Here is a 21,009-nt window from a genome sequence, read left to right as displayed (position 1 = left end):
ATTTTGATAATAAAATGCAAATGTTGAAATTAACATAGCAATACTTTAACATGTTAGTTATGCATAACATTCAAAGTCAATAAAACGTGACTGAAGGTACAGGGACAAACGTACTCTATGGAAATGAGATGTGCCAATGCTAATACATATGCATACCAATTATATCATCGACCTACCACTAGTGCTTCCCCCATAAACTGACCTAACCAAAAACTAATACATTGTTGACGCCGCCGCCGGAAACAGCATACCTATGGTTCGTGTTTTGACTCAGTCAAGGCGAGACAAAAATTGATTGCTACCGGTGCATTACATCTGCGCGCATTACCATTACATTTGCTACATGGCTTTGCGTCGATGATATATTTATGGTCCATTAAAACAATTGTGATTGATGACCCTTACCGCTATTGATTGCACCAAACAATAGTTGATATGCTCGGCCGCCACAGTCAGTCAAAATAGAACAAAATCTATGGACCATAAAAAAATAAGAAACACCTATAAAAAAGAGAGGCGAGAGATACCAAAAGGACATTCAAACTCATAAGTCGAAAATAAACTGACAACGCCATGGCAAAAAAAAAGACAAAAAGGACAAACAACAGTATAAATAAAGAGCTACGCCATGAGCGCATGATACGCCCATCTCTTTTTCAAAGAATAAAGTTCCATAACTCCTCAATGTCATTTCACAAAAACCAGGGGTGATCTCAGGTGCTCCTAATAATAAATCTTTTAGTATGAAACCAAATGTTGCTGAATTTATATAGTAGTGGTTCTCTTTCAGATTTTTTTCAGCTACCCCCGATTTCCGTGACACATTGTTTTTATTGGGTCAGTTGAATCATTGACATCAATTTTGATGCCATAAAAAGAAAGACACTTTAGATGTTATATAAAGATATTTGAATACATGTTTCTGTTCGCGAGGATACATAACACGCAGGTGCTATGCGCAAAGAAATCCATATCATTATATATGTCAAGTAAACTGTTATAACAGAATCCAAAGAAAGTGTCTGTGTCTGTTGCCTGATCAATTATAGATACTAGGTAGATAAGCCTTCCTGTGGCACAATGGGTGGTTAATAAAATTGATGACTACCATAGTGATAGAATCTTTCACAAACACCACTATTTCAATATAATAATTAGTCGGTGAAGTTTAACATGAAAATAGTCATATGCTCTTGAAAGTGTGTACTTCATCAAGAGTATATCTTTTGTTTCTGTAGTCACTGATGGTTTGCGTAATAGTTATAGTCCGTTCGTACATCTCTGATTCCTTAAAAAGAACTTTAATATTTCACTCTTCCGCAAATACATATTCCAGTCATCTGTATAGACAACGGACGAATTGTAAAATCTATTTAAAAAGTCCAAAAGTCATTTACATTGTATTATGGGATGTCAAATAGCACAGGAAGTCGTGTTTTCCATATCGTTGTTTATGATTTTATACGCCAAGCAAAGCAGGTGTTGAAATTTTGCAAGGAGATCTGAACTTTCTGTGGAGGTTAAATTCCCTTTTAAGTTTGAACAAGCACGGATATCTATTTCTTTAACTGCTTTGTTTTATGATTCATATTCAATATGCATAATTTTACTGATAAACGAACCCTACCGATAACATAGAAGATGCGTTTGTATTTCATTTCTTTCAATATTCACTAAGCAAGTAAAATGAGTTAAAAATTCTAGCGTATTCTATAATTGTAAAAATGCAGTTAATTTATCCAAAATAAATGTGGATAGTGTCCACATGTGGACACAGATGATGTCCCCGCTTGCATATCATATATTTATAAAGGGACATAACTGAAGAACGGTAAAAGTGACGCTACCCAAATTTGAACTTGATCTGGGAGTTTTGTGGTAATAAGCATTGTGTGTAAGTCTCATAACATTTGGTTTAGGCTAACTTAAGTAGAGAACAGAAACTAAAAATTTAGCAATTTTTCTATTTGTAAACACGCATAACTCTAGAACGGTTGTGTATAAGTTTTATAACATTTGGTTGAAACAAACTAAAAAATTCAGCAATTTTTATGTTTATAAAGGGACATAACTCAAGAATGGTAAAAGTGTCGCCACATTATTTCGTACTTAATCTGTATTATTTAGTAATAAGCATTGTGTATAAGTTTCATAACATTTGGTTGAGGCAAACTAAAGTTAGAAAACGGAAACCAAAAATTTGTACTTGATCTTAGTTTTGTGGTAATGAATATTGTGTATAGGTTTCATAATGTTTGGTTGGGGTAAACTTAAGTTACAGAATGGAAACTAAAAATTTTGCAATCTTTCGATTTAAAAGGGGCATAACTCAATAATGGTAAAAGTGACACTACCCATATTCAACTTGATCTGTGTTTTATCAGTGGAAGTAAAAATTAAACATTGCATTGTATAAAGCATTGATTGTAGTTGATTCAACTATAATCATGAACAAAGGAAGATAACTCCAATTTTAATATAAATTACTTGATATTTACAAGAAAATAAAAATTTTGCAATTTTTCCATTTATAAAGGGGCATAACTCTAGATCGGTTAAAGTGACTCCACCAAAATTCAAACTTGATCTGTGTTTTGTGATAATAAGCATTGTGTATAAGTTTCATAATATTTGGTTGAGGCAAACTTAAGTTAGAAAACGGAAACTTAAAATTTTGCAATTCTTCCATTTATAAAGGAGCATAACTCTAGAACGGTTAAAGTGACGCCACCAAAATTCAAACTTGATCTGTGTTTTGTGGTAATGAGCACTGTGTATAAGTTTCATAACATTTGGTTGAGGCAAACTTAAGTTAGAGAACGGAAACTAAAATTTTTCCAATTTTTCCATTTATAAAGGGGCATAACTCTAGAACGGTTACAGTGACGCCACCAAAATTCAAACTTGATCTGTGTTTTGTGGTAATAAGCATTGTGTATAAGTTTCATAACATTTAGTTGAGGCAAACTCAAGTTAGAGAACGGAAACCAATTTTGGGACGTATGGACGGACGTACGTACGTACGTAAGTACAGACGGACAAGGGTAAAACTTAAGACGAAGTCTTTATATTTATATTAGCTATAACAAAATTGTTACGCTTGCGTAGCATTTTATTTACTTGTCATTACTATGGTGAAGATTTGAGTTGCAAAACGCAATATTATCTTTAACCAGTCGAACAGACCCGTTACACGTCTCCATTGCCATCTCAAAAGCTGTGATTGCCGCTTGCCAGTCCTCAATTAGAATGTTCGTATAGCCAAGAAGCGAAAACGAAGAAGACTCGTTGATAAGATGACAATGTCGGCTGAAGTACTGCAAGATTTTATTATAAACTTCTGGGTCAGCTGAAGTCAAATCATCCTTTATAATACATTTTACCAAAAGATAGTACGCCATGGAAAGAGAATTAACTGACAATTTTCCGTGGACGTTGGCTTCCTTCTGAAGAGTTTGGTCAAGTACGGTTATTTCCTTCTTATAAAAGCAATGTGTACTTCTCGGATGTTTCAATTCTTCAGCGATGAAACGATCAAGTTTTTCAGCTGCCTCGTCAAACCGACCCTGTCGTATTAAAAGACAGCTGAAGTCTACAGCTGTAGCTGAATATATATCTTCCACGTCCACCACGGTATTAAAAAGAGTTTCGGCTTGAACAAGTGCTAACATGTGTTCATCTGTGTCAGGTTGGTGTTGGTATGCTAACGCATGGAACATGCAAGCTAAGTTTCCTCGTAGCAGTAAAACATCTGGATGATCATCGGAAAATTTCAGAACTTCTTCTAAAAGATTCACTGTCAGTTGAATATCAGATACGAAATTCATACCAATAGAATCGACAATTTGTGCGACACTGATGGCACCTGGGCTGAATTTGTTTATAATTGGATAAACATCAATAATATACAGGACAGCTTCTTCTGGCTTTCTTTCAATGACTAAAACGTACACCATTTTAAATAAGGCCGATAAAAACCCGGCTGTTACAGATTGTTGGAGATTGCGATGGACGAGAAAATCTACGGCATCTTCTAAGACTGGAGACACAAGCTCTCTAAATGGAGTAGACAAACTTTGTAAGCCCATTACTTTACTGTCCGTAAACTGTAAAACAGGATTTAATGGGTTCTCGCGTATGGATTTCAAAACATCCAGAACTTCTTTTGCTTGTTCTTCGGTAAAATGGTCAATGAGATTGTTTTCTGGTATGAAGAAGTAAGGTAACAATTTCTTACTCAAACATTCGACAAGCATGTCTATCATAAATAAAAGACATCCTCCACAATTCTCAACCCAGGCATTTATTGGAAGTTTCTCACAGGAGTGCAGAAACACTGTTTTCAAATGATAAGATGACAACAGGTCTAATTTTTTCAATGTTTGAAAATGAATGATTTTAAGGAATACATAGCACTGCCTTTGTTCGTCGGTTATGATCTTCTGAGCTAAATATCTTTCTGTTACAGCAAACGATATTCTCCATTCTAAATCTGGAAGTTCACTTTTCCTGTGTGGAACTGCCACTACATGAACACCCAACTCCACCACTTGATTAATTGTTATATTGTCCAACCAATCCCCTCTTTCCTGCCTATCAATCCATAATTTTGCGCAATCTGGCCATTTATTGCAAGGCAAAGCATAAACATAATCATGAGAATGTAGTTCAGACTTTTTATCCGATTTTATGTGTTTCATTATGTCCTGCCATGCAGGGGCTGTTGGAACTTGGGTTGAAATTGCAGGACCATGTGGCTCCAGATCTGCAGGGAGTGATGCTAATATTTTTGTCTGCATTTTCGATCCACTCAGGTAAAATTTGTTTTCTCTTTCCAAAAATACGAATGAATCATCATCTTCTTTCGGCTTAGTTACTTCTATACGGGCATATCCAGGATGAACGTCAAGTACGACCAAACGGAGTTTCTGAATTTCTTCTGATCTATCTACAGAAACCAGCATAGCAGGTATCTCAAGTAAAATGTCGGCATCAGCGTGTGTTTCAACTTTGAACGGATTTGACCTTAACATTACATCAGGGATATTGTAACCTTCTGATACACTTCCAACCAAAATAAGTTTAAAGAATTCTTTGTCAACTTCAGGATCTTTATCTACAAAATTTTTTAAATACTCAAGTTGGCGCTCAGTTCTTTTTAGACCAACCAGACGCTTTGGTAACAAAAAATTGATGAGAAAAGATAGATGTGGCATAGGAAGATTCGACTTCGGATCGACAATATCGTTCTGGAATGAAACTTGAGTGTCCATCTGAAAAACAAAAGTAAAGATAAACTGCTTTTTTATCTAATTATGTTTACTGAATTACATACCGGAACAAAGATATGAGTGGTGGACGACTGCATTTTTGTGCATCTCTTATCTTTATAAAGAACTCAATATCTGAATACAATACGAGATTCGGCAGTCCAGACTACAAAACAGGAATACGTTGATTTTTTTTTTAATTTTCAAAAGTAAATATTCCTGCCTAATATGTTGTTGATAACAAAAACTAACTCGCTACCTAAACGTTATCAAGTTTATAAAATAGATCCCTAGTTACTAATATACTTAATACTGAGCAATACGAACCCCAACAAAAACTGGGGTGCTCTCAGGTGCTCCCATAGGGTATGTAGACCCTGCTCAACTAGTAGTACCAGTCATATTGGTTATGGTAAGTACAGATTCGGTGATATTAAAGTCTCATTCGGTGATGTCACAATCGAGGAAAAGAAGAATTCTCTTATTCCCATTCTCCTTTTGAAATTATCAGATTAATTGTTTCGGACCAAACTATGTGACCACTGATTTAAAATAAGAAATAACCTTTCACATATTTGTAAGTCATGTTTTATCATTTGGTTATGATATACTATTGGTTGTTAAAAGTTGTGTCGATCATGGTTATTCTATAGACCTTTTATTGTATGTATGGGTTCTGTGTTATATAATACCGTGAAAACTATTAAAAGGAATTTAATGCAATATGATTGATTCATTGATTGTTGTTTACTTTTCGTCCAGTGGCAAATATGTTATGGATGTTCAGGACGATGTGCAATATGAAAATATAGTGCCTACCACAGGCACTTTTCTCGGAAAATATAATTTCCTATATACCTTAAAATTAATGTTTATAGGACATTTTTTTCAGAGACAAGTGCCATTGGTGCCTATATACCTATCAAATTATAACTAAAAAGAAAAGAACCCACCAATCTTCTTTAAGATAATTTTGTCGTTGGGTTGCTGTCTCATTGGCGATCTATACTCCACATCTCCTTTTATGAATAGCATATGTATTAGATATATGACAACGGAAACCCGAGGAGAAATTTTGCAAATATGGATACTTTCACTTTCAGTTTTTAAAGTTTCATGCTGGTACAATATAATAAGCTTTAAGGAAGTAAGATTTGCATTTTTGTTTCAAGACGCTGATCTGCTTTGAACCCTATTTACCTTTCATGTTATACAAAATCAAGAAGAAGAATTGACTCACCTTTGTTTTCCACCATAACTGGTTATACAGTTGCTATTTATAGAAATGGGAATTTCCGTTTAAATATTCAAAGCAATCCGGAGTAAATCATATGATCCGGTAGTCATGCTAGAGTTGAATGCTGTCATTGTTATATATATATAGGCAAATCAATTAAAAATATTAAATATATTGAAATGACAATTGGCCTATTGGGTAATTTAGTTGATCTTCTACACAAATGTTATAAGAAAGCTATTGCTTTAATATCAAGCAGCAATCTAGCTTTTAATAAACTAGGATGATACATAGAAGTTGTATCTGTAAGTCTTCTTTGTAAAAAAAAAATAAATGCAAGGGGTATTAACTGTTATTTGTTCTAAATCGACTACTGTGGATTCATTATTATTCGTTGGATACCAATTTCCGTGGATTTCGTTGGTATAGGTGAACCATGCATTTCATTTTTTGTATGTTCATTCAATTATCTCCATAAAAAGCTTGATGATAAACGAGATGCAGCATGTATCTTATGATATATTTTTCCTACTCTCATGAGCAATTCGATGGGTGCCACATGGGTAGCAGTATCCGGGACACCTGAGATCATCGCCGGGTTTTTGCGTGGGTTCAAGTTGCTCAGTCTACTTGTCTTATGTTGTGTTTTGTAAACTGTTGTTTGTCTGTTGGTCATTTTTCGTATTTTGTTAGTTTGTCATCGACTTATGAGTTTGAATATCCATTTCGCATCTCTTTTAGCTGTTATGTATAGACAAAAATTGTTTAGTTCATTTTCCACTTTTGTTGATGACTCAAATTGTTCAAATACAACACGAACCATAGCCAAAGAGGGAAGTAATTTTTCAGTCTTAAAAAAATAAATGCGCATTGGTAGGGTCCGATTTTTTCAACGCGAGCAAAAGTTAAACTAATATTATTAGTTTTGTTATATATGATACCTGGACATATAGTTGAATGGTTCATAAAAGTTTAGGGTGTGTTAAGCAATATATGCAAAATATCATTTTCTTACGTACCTAAGTAAACTAATGACACGCTGCGACTTTTCTTTTTGGTGTTTCCAATTTAATTTTCTTCAACATTTTGCACCAACATTATACTTATATGTACTATGTGGTTTCATTGCACACATTACCGTCCTAAACGACGCTTCGTCAATGACCTGTTTCGCAAGCGGCAACCAAACGCAAGTAAGATGAAGGTCAGGAATTCGAGGTTTATTATATCCAGTTATTTCCCTCAAACCGCAGTTGGAGACTTTATGTCATAAAGTCACGCATTTTGTTCCGTTGTCGAACAGTCATTAACCAAGCATTCCAAATTTTAAAGGGCGCTCGAATCCAACTGAAAACACTAATGACTACTTGTTAATTAGTAGGGCCTATTGTCTGTATAATGTAAACATTTGTTTAATTGGTCCATTGATTATATTTACAAAAACTAGTTTAAACATATTTTAGTCCAAACGCTGCTCCTTATTTTATGAGAATTAAAAGCAAGCGGTTGATATTTAAAACAAACTATTACTCCTAAGCCAATCTAATTAGAATATAGATCTCCGACTTCGTTATTCTTTTATATATACGAGCAAGCGAGTTGTTATAGATTTGAATTCTTAAGCTTAACGAGAACCTCAGATAATAACTGATTTTGTTTTTACTTTATGTTTTTTTAATGGGAATTTGCGGTTTCTTCAGATCTCGATCCGAAGCAATGTAATGCATCCTTTTATCAATCCAAACAATAATGTACAGTTTTGATGAAATTAATCAAGGCATACTGGAGTAAGTGAGCGATACGTGAAAAGTTGCCTTAATTCAAACGGTTAAGTTCCCGTAACTCTGGAACGACATAGAAAAAATTCCCATTTCTTCTCAGTCTGCGATATTTACATTCGCCTCCGGACAAAAGTCGAAAATAAAGATATTCATGTTTTTTTTAACTTGCAAATCTAAATGACGCAGTTGTTATTGGCTTTGAACTAGCTGTCAGTAACTGCGAGTACTCTCAGATCTGTGTTAAGTGTCTTTTTGTTGTTGGGATGTACAAGTACCCGTCCACGTCCACTTTGTGTTTTTGTTAGATGTATTTCTATTTGTATCCATCTGATGAGTTAACCCTTTTTCAACTGATTTTTAAAGTTTGTTCTTATGTTGTACTGTTTCACCACTGTCCCAGGTTAGGGGGGGAGGGGGGTGGCGCCTTCAAACTAGTTTAACCCCGCCACATTCTGTATGTGCCTGTCCCAAGTCAGGAACCTGTAATTCAGTGGTTGTCGTTTGTTGCTTTGTTACATATTTGTTTTTTGTTCATTATTTTGTACATAAATTAGGCCGTTAGTTTTCTCGTTTGAATTGTTTTACATTTGTCATTTCGGGGCCTTTTATAGCTGACTATGCGGTATGGGCTTTGCTCATTGTTAAAGGCCGTACGGTGAACTATAGTTGTTAATTTCTGTGTCATCTGGTCTATTGTGGAGAGTTGTCTCATTGGCAATCATACCACATCTTCTTTTTATACCCTCTACTATCTTTTAACAAACAATGATGAATTCTTTTTTCCTATATCTCGAGATGTAGTACATGTTGGTGTAAGATTTATTGAAAATGTCTATTGGATCTGACATCAGCTATTTGTCGGACAAATCTCATTGATTAAAAAATTATTTTCAGGATTTAAAATTTTACTTTTCTTGTAAAATTTACCTTGCAATTAGCACTAAAGGCATATTGAACTCGTACATTCATTTAGCGACCGTTGTTGCAAAATAAAATTTATTCCTAAATAACTAACAATTCAAATAAACATTTGAATGGTAAAATAAATACGAATCAGCTTTACTTCAAGGTACTACATGTAGTATCAAAATATAAAAAAGATAAAATCACTGGACAAAAAACGAAAACTGATGGTCATATACACGACTTGAGTAAAGTCATTTCATTTGCCTCTGGAGCAATAGATCGTCGGACCATCGAACCTTCACGTATTTCTCGAATAACTTTCATCAAGTACGCAGGGGACCAACTGTTTTGGAGCGTAAAAATATACTCATATATATAAATATACTCATATATATGTATGTTGATTCGAACCATGTAAGTTGTCTTAGTTTTAAGGGGTGAGTGTGAGATCCTAAAATAGGAATCTTAAATTTGGTATGTTTGCATGGCTATAATGGTACCACATAGCTATACGTCTTATTCGATCCATTGAAAGTGATAAGTTACATTGTCTACTAAACTGCATTGCCAATGCGAACCGAACTTTCTGACTCCAATTTATGGATGATGCTTTGTAAGAGTGTTTTACTATGTTACTATGTTCAAATATGACTTTTTTACGACAAGAGTAATGAATATTGTTATTTCACTACTTCCTTTGACTCCCAGCGAATACAATATTCACGAACCTGCAATTTCTTACATCCCCTTGATTTTATAAATTCATGGCGTAAATCGTATATCAATAATTAAAGATTTATTACATGTCCTTTAAATGCTTTTTTCTGTCTTGTCTGTTCGACTGGAATAAGTTTTAAAATGCTACTTGCAATGGTTTCGCTGTGAAAAAAAAACATTACAACGCTGGTATGTCGCACCAGGTAGACACGATGTTCTGAGGGGTATATTATGTTTATAATAAGAGGTGAATGTAGTGTTTTGTTCAATGTCTCGTGGGATAGTCTTAACCAATTGAATAATTGATTAGCTACTTAATTTACATACAGAGGACATCACATGAAATCTAATGAAATGGGACATGAACATCAACCTATACCATAAGCTACATTCATATTTGATATAAAGAGTAGACCCACGGCTAGTATTAAAGAGATGGAGATTAGGCTTCTTGTTATTTCTACATAATTGACATTAGCATGATTTTAATATTGGTTTAAAAAATGATTATTTGGCTTCCAAAATGTATTATTCATCTTTTCAGTGATGTGCAACAGGCCTGCTGGTGTACGATATTACGGGAAGAATAAAATTCGTTTCTTTTTCGATACTGTACAGGTGTTTCACTGTTTGCAATAGCTAAAATATGAAATATATGAAATATTCCCTTGCCATATACTTGCTTTCCTATTCATACCTAATACCGTTTTCATTCCTTCGGACTTGTGGACAAGTAGACCCAGTTTACACATCAATAAACTAATTTAAAAAACCGTTATTACTATAATGCTTCCCTCCATTTTCCCACGTACCGTTTTCATTCCGATATAACTTGTTGACTCATGAAATATTGATGTTCCTCATTGTACTGCAACTTTGTTCTATTTAGTTTAATTGATCGAATCTTAAGTCCGAACACACAATCTCGTGTGTCTAGTATTTATTGTCAATTATATCAAATTTCTGTAATTGTATTAATGAATTTTTTTTTTAGATTCATGATAGATATGAACAGTTTTGATTCAACAGAATTTTCCCCATAGATACAAAAGCAATGTTAACTATTTAAAAGTTTGCTTAGCCAATTTAACAGATGCTCCCCAAACAGCACACTGACAATAGAGTGAAAGGCAAAGATGACGCATTTTCTTGCAGATAGTATAGCCACCAAATTATAAGATATATTCTGATTAAGGTGGAACCAAACACCTTCACTAAAATTAATTTGGCTCGTTTAATTTTCATGAAATTTTGACAAAATATTTACTTTGACCCTTTGACAAAAATATAAAAATTTCAAAAAACCTGAACCACACACAAACAAAGCAAAACTATCACGCAGAATACTTCAATGCTACAATTTTGAATCTTGCATTTACTGGAAGGCAGTGATGTTGCAGTGTTGTAAAGTCCTACTCTGAAGAACAAGTAATTGATCATCTGGATAAAACAGTTTATGCTCTCCAAAAATACGACCAGATCAGCAACGGATGATAGGTAATATAAGGTAAATGTAGTTTATCTCAATGGGTGTACTATTTCAAATGCATGCAAAATTATACTAAGGCAATAAAGAAAACGAAAGATGTACAATAGAAACTAGTTTATCTATAAAAAAAAAACATTTTCACATAAAGATATCACATTGACATTTAAATTCTGGTCATATAAATTATTCCATCTATGAACAATTTATGTGTTACATTGTTATACAATTCTACAGCTAGTAAATCATTGTGTTAAAAAATAAAGACTATACAATACATTTCTATATATTAGACAAAAATGATAGGAACATTTAAGGTAGTCTTATATTCATGACTTGTATGTATAAAGCTTGTATTTTTGGTACAAAAATCTTATTGCACAATTTCACTGATACCCAATAACAATATATGAAATCTGTAGTTACACAGAGGTTTACAAAAAATTGTTTAACAAAAGTTCGTTTGCAATTAAGTCTTCCCCAAGATTTTTCCGGATATTTTATTAACTTATTTGATGTCATTCTTAGTTACAAAGGAAAGCTGCTTGGGTCATCGACCACCATTCTATATAATCATCGGATATATTTTATATTCAACAAAAGTTCTGCAGTTAGACGTTTTGTTGTGATTTTTAGTGTGAAATCTGCAATGTATTGTTACCGCAATTAGGTTGGAGAAAGTTAGAGTCATTAACTATAATTCTTAAAGATGACCATAAAATCCCCATTGTCAAAATAACTACATGTATTAGCAATGGAATATTAAAATTTATCATAAAGTTTCTATTTTTTGGAACCGGTGGCACACAAGTTTCATGAATGTATCAGTTTCTATTTTAGTATAGGAAGCATGAGAGTTGGGTTTTTTTTTCATGAACACCGGATGTATTGTTGAACTGGAAATAATAAGAATGGTTGTGGTCAGGTTTGGTTTGGCTTACAACATAAAAAGAAACATGATATTTAAAAGGACGAACTGCAGAACGAATGACAAGTGATAAAGAAGCACATAGTATAATGAAAAATTGAATCTTTCAAATAAGAAGTAGTTAAATGGTAGTTAACCATTGTTTTTTTTTCAATTCTATAGTGTAGAAATAGTTTATGAATAAAATTTTAAAGCAATAGTTATCTAATCAATTCAATGAGATCAGATCAGGTTGGAGGACAATGTAAACATCCAACCTAAATTTATATCATGTCCGAAAAGTCAAACAAGAAAATCAAGTTTTGTAGTGACAACATGTTCACCATGCTCAGACTTTCCCTCAACAACGATTTCTGTTTGACCAAAAGTCATAGACACAATAACATTTTCATCGCGGTTCCTCCATTGATGTGGGATGTCAACCACTATTTTACCTAAATAGGTACATGACCTGTCTGTAACATATCGGGGATTAGGTTCGGTTGATCCATATAGTTTTATCGACATCTTTGACATGCCTTCACGTATTGGTTGCATCTCTGTTGATCGTTTTTCATTTACTGAAATGCTTTCTCCAATTCCAACAAGTTTATTGAAAGCGTCTTTGCAATAGTCACCATCTATCTCTTTCACCCTTTTTTCGCGTAAATCGTCTTTCAAAAATGCTCTATACACTAACGTTCCGTATGTTCTGTCGCATTTCCTCGTAATAACACATGACGGATCTCGCCCGAATAAAACCGCTCCTTTCAAAACAGCAAGACCAGCTTCGTCTGGAATGATTATATTGTTCTTTGGAAATGCAATATTAAACTCTTCTTTCAGCAAACTGTTATCGGCAAAGCCTCCGACTATTACCATATATGAAATATCTTTTACATTCACAAGAGTTTCGCGTACATGTGAAATGATATCAGAAACTACTGACAGTGTAAACTGCTCGGCAATGTCCTCTGGAATCCTTAATTTATGTTTTCCTTTCAAACCAACTTTCTTTTGAGATGCAGTTTTCAAATGATCTGAGAATGTGAAATCGGTTATATCTTCGAAATGCTCCACCAATGAGACAGGAAGCTCCAACTGAAGCTTACTTCCTCTTTTCCAACTTCGTTTTTTAAATTCTATTTCATTAGATAACACGTGGTAATCGTTCATGTTCTTTAAACGATATGATTCCATGACATCTTCCCCCACAAGTGAAGCAATGTACTGGAGGATATTGGCATTGACATACTTTCCACCACAGGGTCCCCCGGATGCCAAACTTATCTGCTTAAATCGTTGTTCTGTAGCTATTTCCATTACTGTTATATCCACTGTACCACCTAATAAATAAAAAAAAACACTAAATCATTTAGGAGTACCTTACTTATAAATATCGCGAGTGCTTTAGTATTATAATACTATCTAGATCTAGAGCATTGAACATTATGATATTGTGATGCTCCGCCTGAACTCTGCTATATATTATATCATTTAATAAGTAAGCAAATACTAAATTAAAATTCACTTTTGCTCTGTGCATATATTAAATTGAGAAAGGAAACGGGGAATGTGTCAAAGAATCAACAAACTGACTAAAGAGCAGAAAACAGCTCACGGCCACCAAGGGGTCTTCAACACAGCTAGATAATCCAGCATCCGGAGACGGACTTCAGCTGGTCCCTAAAAAAATGTGTACTAGTTCAGTGGAAATTGACGTCACACATAACTCCGAAAAACATATTAATGAACCAAAATTTTAAAAAAATATATATACAACACTAACAAAGGCCATAGGCTCCTCCCTTGGGACAGGTGCAAAAATGCGGCGGGGTTAAACATGTTTTGTGAGATCTCAACCCTCCCCTTTACCTCTAGCCAAAGTAGAATAAACAATTACACAGCAATACGCACAGTAAAACTCAATTTAAAAGACGTCCTAGTCTGATGTAAGAATAAGTAATAGACGAAACTAAGCAAAATGACAATGATATATACTTTAAACAAAGGACATATAGCAGTTACTGGAATGTCAGCTCCAGATCTCAATTAAACTGATTGAAAGATTATGTCTTCATCATTTGAAAATTAATCACAATCCCTCCTGTTAGGGGTTTAGTATCATACCATTATAAAATATACGAGAACATAACCCTTATAAATGCAAACAACAATAAGTTTATTTCATGCCTGACATCAATTTAAAGAAATTTATTGTTGGAATAAATATATTAATGATTTCTACATCTCTAGGCACACTTATCATATTCATGTGTTTTTTAATTTATCAAATAATTTCTAAACGTTTGAGTTTGGCGAATTAAAATATAATAGAAGATACTGAGTTTTCTAGACGTAAGTTACCTTAGTAGAGTAGCTTCATTACAAACTTTTATATGTTTCACGTGGAAACAAATATTCTTAGCCCGTAATTTCAAGCTGTACAAAACTTTCAGCGTGGTATCTATAAATGTTCATATATACTAACATATTTTACCAGTACAATAATATTTTCAATAAGTGTCTACTATTTCAAGAACTAAATTATATGGCAATTATAAAGCAATTAAAACAATCTTGCTAATACTGTTTCATAAGGTCATTCATCAAAGGTTGAGGCATAATGCAAGTAAAACATCAGTGTAACTATACCTCCGATATCAACAACCATGAATCGTGAACCAGGAGCACTTTTCACCAGTGTAACATCAGAACCAGAGGCATCCTGACTCTTCTCAACATTAAGTGCCCCTATGTATATACTGGCTACTTCTGGTTCTAACGCTAATGTCAATCTGTCAGACGGAATCGAAGCCTGTAGAAAATAAAATGCATGTTTCAAAAAGGTATGCAGTTTCTGCTAAAACTGATAAAATTTTATGGACCAAGAAGTCCATGCTTAAGTCTTTTGATCCGAAATTTACCGTTTCTGCCCTATTACCTATCACGGCTTCAGTCTTTAGTCGCAAGTCGGAGACATAAATCACGTACGTCGACGCACCAGTTTCTAACTCCTTTCCGAGTTCATTAAATTGTCGCAGTTTTTTTCTCTTGGCAAGTACGAAATTCCAAATAAACGATTTCCTCATGCAAGTTGAATAAGATGAATTTTGGCTAGTAGTTTGCGTCCGTTTTGATCATATAGCTCTTCGATTTTTTCGGTTCTGATACATCCTTAGCTTTCAAATATTCGGCTTTGATCTTTCTTGAAGAAGGTTAATCCAGAAAGCGAATGAAACTTATACAGTGCTGTTTCCATTTCTTACATCTAATAATGCAACTGAAGGCTAACCGTTGTTACAGCCGGTGTTTAAACACCGGTATATTTCTGTTGCCTTTATTAACAGTTGATACTAGAGACCACAAACCAGACTTACAATATTCAATATGACTATAAGTGTAGCCGACTGACATAGCAAATGTAGGCAACAGTAGTTTTCTCGATATTTAAATCTTAAATCTAAAATACAAATAAAGTTACTATTTGACATTTTTACCTATTATGTCTGCTTGTTTTGTTCAAACATCGTTGTCAGTATAATGGAATTCTATGCGACTGTCATACAAGTGAGAGGTTAAGCTAGCTATAAAACCAGAGTTAATCCACCATTTTCTTCATAAGAAAATGTCTGCACCAAGTCAGGAATATGACAGTTGTTATCCATTCGTTTGATGCGTTTGAGCTTTTGATTTTGCAATTTTATTAGGGTCTTTCCGTTTTGAATTTTCCTCGGAGGTCGATATTGGTTTTTTTTTTCTTTTATTTTTATAACTAACATAATCTTGGAGATTGCATGGCTCCCAAAGGAACTAGACCGCTTGCGTCGACAAGGTAAACGTCCCCTTAGTAGTCACTTAATAATCTTGAGTTGGTCAAATATTCACACTTAGAAATAACTGATTTTTTTTGTAAAATATATAAGATCAGTTATGCATACAATGATATGTGTTAGTACTGTTCTTTGTTCTGATAATCATATATGCATGGCTTTTTAGACAAAAATCAGAATATATATTATTTGATCATTTGTGGCATTCATGAAACTTATAAATGGCAAAAAATCTGAATATGTAAGATTTATTCTTTAAATCGAATTTCAAAAAAAAAATTCTTATATATTATAGACAATAATAGACTAAGTAATCGAAAGCTCACGTTTGTAATGTAATACGTCATCTATACATTAGCGTTTTATTGAGCAAATTATTTAAAACCACATTTTCATAAGAGAAACCTAACCTCTGGTTTCCTTATGTACAAATCATTTATGGTGGATAGGGGGTCTTAATTAAAATCCATACAATTTTTTAATAATTTGTCAAAATGAAGTTTTACAAATGCTTTTTTCCAAAATATAATAAAAAGTATGGGTCAACGAATTTTTATACGACCGCAAAAATATTGGTATCACGTCGTCGTCGTCTACGTCCGAAGACACTTGGTTTCCGGACAATAACTTTAGTGTAAGTAAATAGAAATCTATGAAATTTAAACAAGGTTTATAACCACAAAAGGAAGGTTAGGATTGATTTTGGGGTTATGGTCCTAACAATTTAGGAATTAAGGGCCAAAAAGAGGCCCAAATAAGCATCTATTTAGTTTCCAGACAATAACTTTTGTTTAAGTGTAAGAATCTCTCTGAAATTATACACAAGTTTCTATACTACAAAGGGATGGTTAGGATTGGCTTTGGGGGGTTATGGCTCAAACCGTTTAGGAATTAGGGGCAAAAAAGGGGAAAACAAGGGTTTCCTGGTTAATGTACAATTAAGACAATTTAAAAGCAGTGTAAGGGAGGTAATCCAAACACAAACAATGTTTTAAATTTTGTATAAAGGAATGTTGTATTGTCTTGAGGTGATTAGCTGTCAATTTACTTTGAGAAGTTACTATTAAATTTATGATGATTAAGGACTATTGATTTGAGCCATGGTTATGTATGTCATTTTCTATTTTAAGGATGTTCACTTCTCTGTTTTAAAATAACAAGCTTTTTAAAAGACTGTTATAGATTGATAGTATATAAGTAATGGAACAAAAAAAGCAGAAAAAAATGAAGGGTTCGTGTGCTTGTTTTCGAGATATAAGCCATTGAACATTTGGCGGGAAATGATTCTCTCTAGAATTTTCATACATTTAACATTGGCACCTTTTTTCTGTCTAAAAGTATGAAAAAATAACAAGGATTTAATAAGATTTTCAAAGATGGCATTTCAAACTATATTTAATCAAATTATGAAAAGAAAAGTAGGGGTTAGTGGGAAATTTTTTTTAATGGCACTACATGGATAAAACCAGAGGATTCTGAATATCTGGCAAAAATTCAAAAACAAGAGCAGCGAACACCCTTAAGACTTTTATGATGTATTTAAATGGGTAGTTATGGCTGCAAACTCCAATGGAAATTTGAATTGAGATTATGACCATATCTTGAGGGAAAGAATTTTTTGTTTGGAAAAAGGGTGGGGGAGGTGAAAAAAAGGGGGATAAAATAATTGTGGGAGGGGACAATTTTTTCTCATTTCAGATTTTAGAAATTAAAAAGAAAACTTCCTCATATATTTTTTTTTTTGCCAAAAAAAGGGGGGGTAAAAATTTTTTTTTTTAAGGGGGTAAATTTTTGTTTTGTTTTTGTTTTGGGAGGGTTGTTTGGAAAAAGGGTGGGGGAGGTGAAAAAAAGGGGGGTAAAAAAGAAATTGTAGGAGGGAGACAATTTTTTCTCATTTTAGATTTCAGAAATTAAAAAGAAAATTTCTTCATATTTTATTTTTTTGGCAAAAAAATATGAGGGGGTGAGGGTAAAATTTTTTTTTTTTTTATTTTGGAGGGGGTCAATATGCAATAGCATAGTGTATTGAACAAATTCAAAAAAAAAAAGGAGGGGTAATTTTTTTAATTTTTGGGAGGGGGCAATTCGCAACAGCATAGTGTATTGCACAAAAGCAAAAAATTTAGTATAAATTCAAATCCTATAACCAATTCTAAGTTCTCAATGGTTTTGTTATAAAGAAATGTTGTATTCTTTTGAGGTGATTAGCTGTCAATCTATTTTTAGAACTTATATTAAATGCTGATGAAGGGATTTATTTTTAGATATTACTATTAAATTTTGCTGATCAGGGTTTTCTTTTTTTAGCCATGACTATGATGTCATTTTCTATTTAATACTTTTATGATGTACTTAAATGGGTTTGGTTTGATGAAGGAATTTATTTTTAGATATTACTATTAAATTTTGCTGATCAAGGTTTTCTATTTTTAGCCATGACTATGATGTCATTTTCTATTTAATACTTTAATGATGTATTTAAATTTTCTATTTAATACTTTAATGATTTATTTAAATGGGTTTGGTTTATTTTTTGCATTAGAGTTACCTCTCTTACAATGGTTTTGTTATAAAGAAATGTTGTGATTAGCTGTACATTTATTTTTTGAAGTTATATTAAATGTTGACAAAGGAATTTTATTTTAAGTATTACTATTAAATTTTGCTGATTAAGGTTTTCTAATTTTAGCCATGACTATGATGTCATTTTCTATTTTTATACTTTTATGGTGTATTTAAATGGGCTTTTATGGTTGCAAAGTCCATTGGAAATTTTGAAAGCAAATTTAAATTCAAAATAAGCGCTTAATTTTCCATTATCTTTTGAATAGCAATTTATATAAGACTGCAAAATTCAGTATGGGTTCATATAGTGCTATGATGTAGTCATTGTTTGTATCGTCGTCAACTGAAAACACATTTGATTTCCGAAAATAACTTTAGTTTAAGTGAATGGATCTCTATAAAAGGTTCAATACCATAAAAGGAAGATTTGGGATTTATTTGGCAGATGATTGTCCCAACCGTTTATGAATTAGGAGCCCAAAAGGGACACAAAACAAGCATTTTTCTACTTTCAGGATAATAACTTGAGTATAAGTATTTCAATTGCTCTGAAATTGTACCACAATGTTTAATACCACAAGTACAAGGTTGGGATTCATTTTGGGGGTTATGGTGCCAACAGATTAGGAATTAAGGGCCAACAAGGGGCCTAAAACAAGCATTTTTGTAGCTTCCAGACAATAGCTTGTGTGTAAGTGTATGGATCTCTCTGACATTGTACATCAAGGTTCCATATCACGAAAGGAAGGCTGGGATTGAGTTTGGGGGTAATTGTCTCAAACATGCAGGAATTAAGTGCAAAAAAAGAGCCAAAACAAACATTTTTAAAGTTTCCAGACAATAGCTAATGTTTAAGTGTATGGATCTCTCTAATATTGTACTACAAGGTTCCATACTACAAAGGCAAGACTGGGATTGAGTTTGATGGTTAATGCTCCAAGGGGGATTCAAAAATTTTGAAAGGGGGGGGGGGGGGGGGTCCAATATTTTTTAATCTGTTCATATTTTTTTTTCAACGTTTTTAAATTTCAAATTTTTGAAAAATTACAAGAAGAAATCTTCAATTGCACAGTATTGCGCATTAGATTTGTAAAATCTTTGACCACATTTATTTTGTGTCAGAAACCTATATTATGGCAAAAATTTGATCACAATCACAAATATCGATAGTATCAAGCTTGAATATTGTGTCCAAATTTGCCCCAACTGTTCAGGGTTCGACCACAGCGGTCGTATCAGGCTGCGCTCAGCGAAGCATTTTATTTTTCATGCTACAGGTTGAGGAAAATTGTCAGATTTTGTATAGATTATGCATGGAAAATCCACTTTAACATGTATTTGTGTCCTGGCATTATTCAATACCACAAGGACCACAACTCATGCACGGTGAAAGTGAAAATCATCAATATTGAACTTGGCCTCAAGTTTTTCATCAGTAACATTATATTAAAATTTTAAAAGCTTTGGTTGAACGATTTATGAGTTAAAGCATGGACACGACTGGAAACACCATTTTTCAATCTTTCAAGAACCATTACCACTAAACGGTGAAAGTGAAAATCGTCAATATCGAACTTGGCCTCCATTATGTCATCAGTAACAACATATTAAAATTTCGTTGAACCGTTCATGATTAAATGCACGAACACTTTTTTGCAGCCGCCCGCCGTATATCCCCAAATCAATAACTGATTTTTTACTTCGTAAATCCGGTTAAAAATCCTTCCCACAAAAACCTGTGGTTTCATTTGCGGACGAATATCGACACTATACAAGCTATTTGTTTAACACTAGCGAATGCAAAATGACAGATACACCTCGATTCAGACAATATGTAAAAGATAAAGGAATTCAGATAGTTTTACTTGCATAGGCGGATCCAGGAGGGGGGGGGGGGGGGCTGTGGGGACCGCCCCCCCCCCTTTTGTGGGAAAAAATTTGGTTGATTATATAGGGAATCACTGAAGCACGACTGGAGCGGGCCCCCCTTAGGTCAGTCAGTGCCCCCCCCCCCCCCCCCCCCCCCTTACAAAAAGTTCTAGATCCGCCACTGACTTGTGTCGTATTTTGTGAATTGGGTGTTCCTGCAAAGGAAGATATTATTATTCAAAAAATACCTATGTGGTCCAAATACTTATATGGTCCGACCCGTTATTAACCAAACGAGTATAATACTCATATGGTCCGACCATACGATTATACGCATACGTCATGACCATACGCGTATGGTCCAAATACTCATATGGTCCGGACATAATTACAGACGTTACCACATAATCCAGTTAATTATAGTTTTTTTTTTTAAAT

The 21,009-nt window shown here is 33.7% G+C and overlaps 2 protein-coding genes across 2 annotated transcripts in view; both read right to left on the bottom strand.

The window, feature by feature from the left end:
* Positions 1-886: 886 nt before the first annotated feature.
* LOC127716719 (uncharacterized) lies at positions 887-6,560 on the bottom strand. The gene is made up of 2 exons (XM_052222964.1): positions 6,511-6,560; positions 887-5,273 (listed from the first exon to the last, which is right to left on the bottom strand). Exon 2 carries the CDS (start codon positions 5,271-5,273, stop codon positions 3,117-3,119), a length of 2,157 nt encoding a protein of 718 aa, XP_052078924.1. The 5' UTR covers positions 6,511-6,560; the 3' UTR covers positions 887-3,116.
* Positions 6,561-11,499: 4,939 nt separating this feature from the next.
* The window catches only part of LOC127714474 (uncharacterized), a 78,222-nt gene continuing 68,712 nt past the window's right edge, over positions 11,500-21,009 (bottom strand). Inside the window, exons 13-14 of the mRNA XM_052220528.1 lie at positions 14,960-15,122; positions 11,500-13,650 (exon numbers count right to left, since the gene is read on the bottom strand). Coding sequence (XP_052076488.1) covers positions 12,608-13,650; positions 14,960-15,122 — 1,206 coding nt within the window. The 3' untranslated portion in view covers positions 11,500-12,607. The remainder of the gene's footprint in view (positions 13,651-14,959; positions 15,123-21,009) is intronic.

Source organism: Mytilus californianus, unplaced genomic scaffold, assembly GCF_021869535.1.
Source record: "Mytilus californianus isolate M0D057914Y unplaced genomic scaffold, xbMytCali1.0.p SCAF_9, whole genome shotgun sequence".
In the NCBI taxonomy this organism is placed as follows: domain Eukaryota; kingdom Metazoa; phylum Mollusca; class Bivalvia; order Mytilida; family Mytilidae; genus Mytilus; species Mytilus californianus.
The sequence above is the reverse complement of the archived record's forward strand: the minus strand, read 5'-3'. Positions and strand labels throughout refer to the sequence as shown.

Bases quoted from the DNA above. Each gene is read 5' to 3' on its own strand.
- LOC127716719 (XM_052222964.1), bottom strand. From the start codon at position 5,273: ATGGACACTCAAGTTTCATTCCAGAACGATATTGTCGATCCGAAGTCG.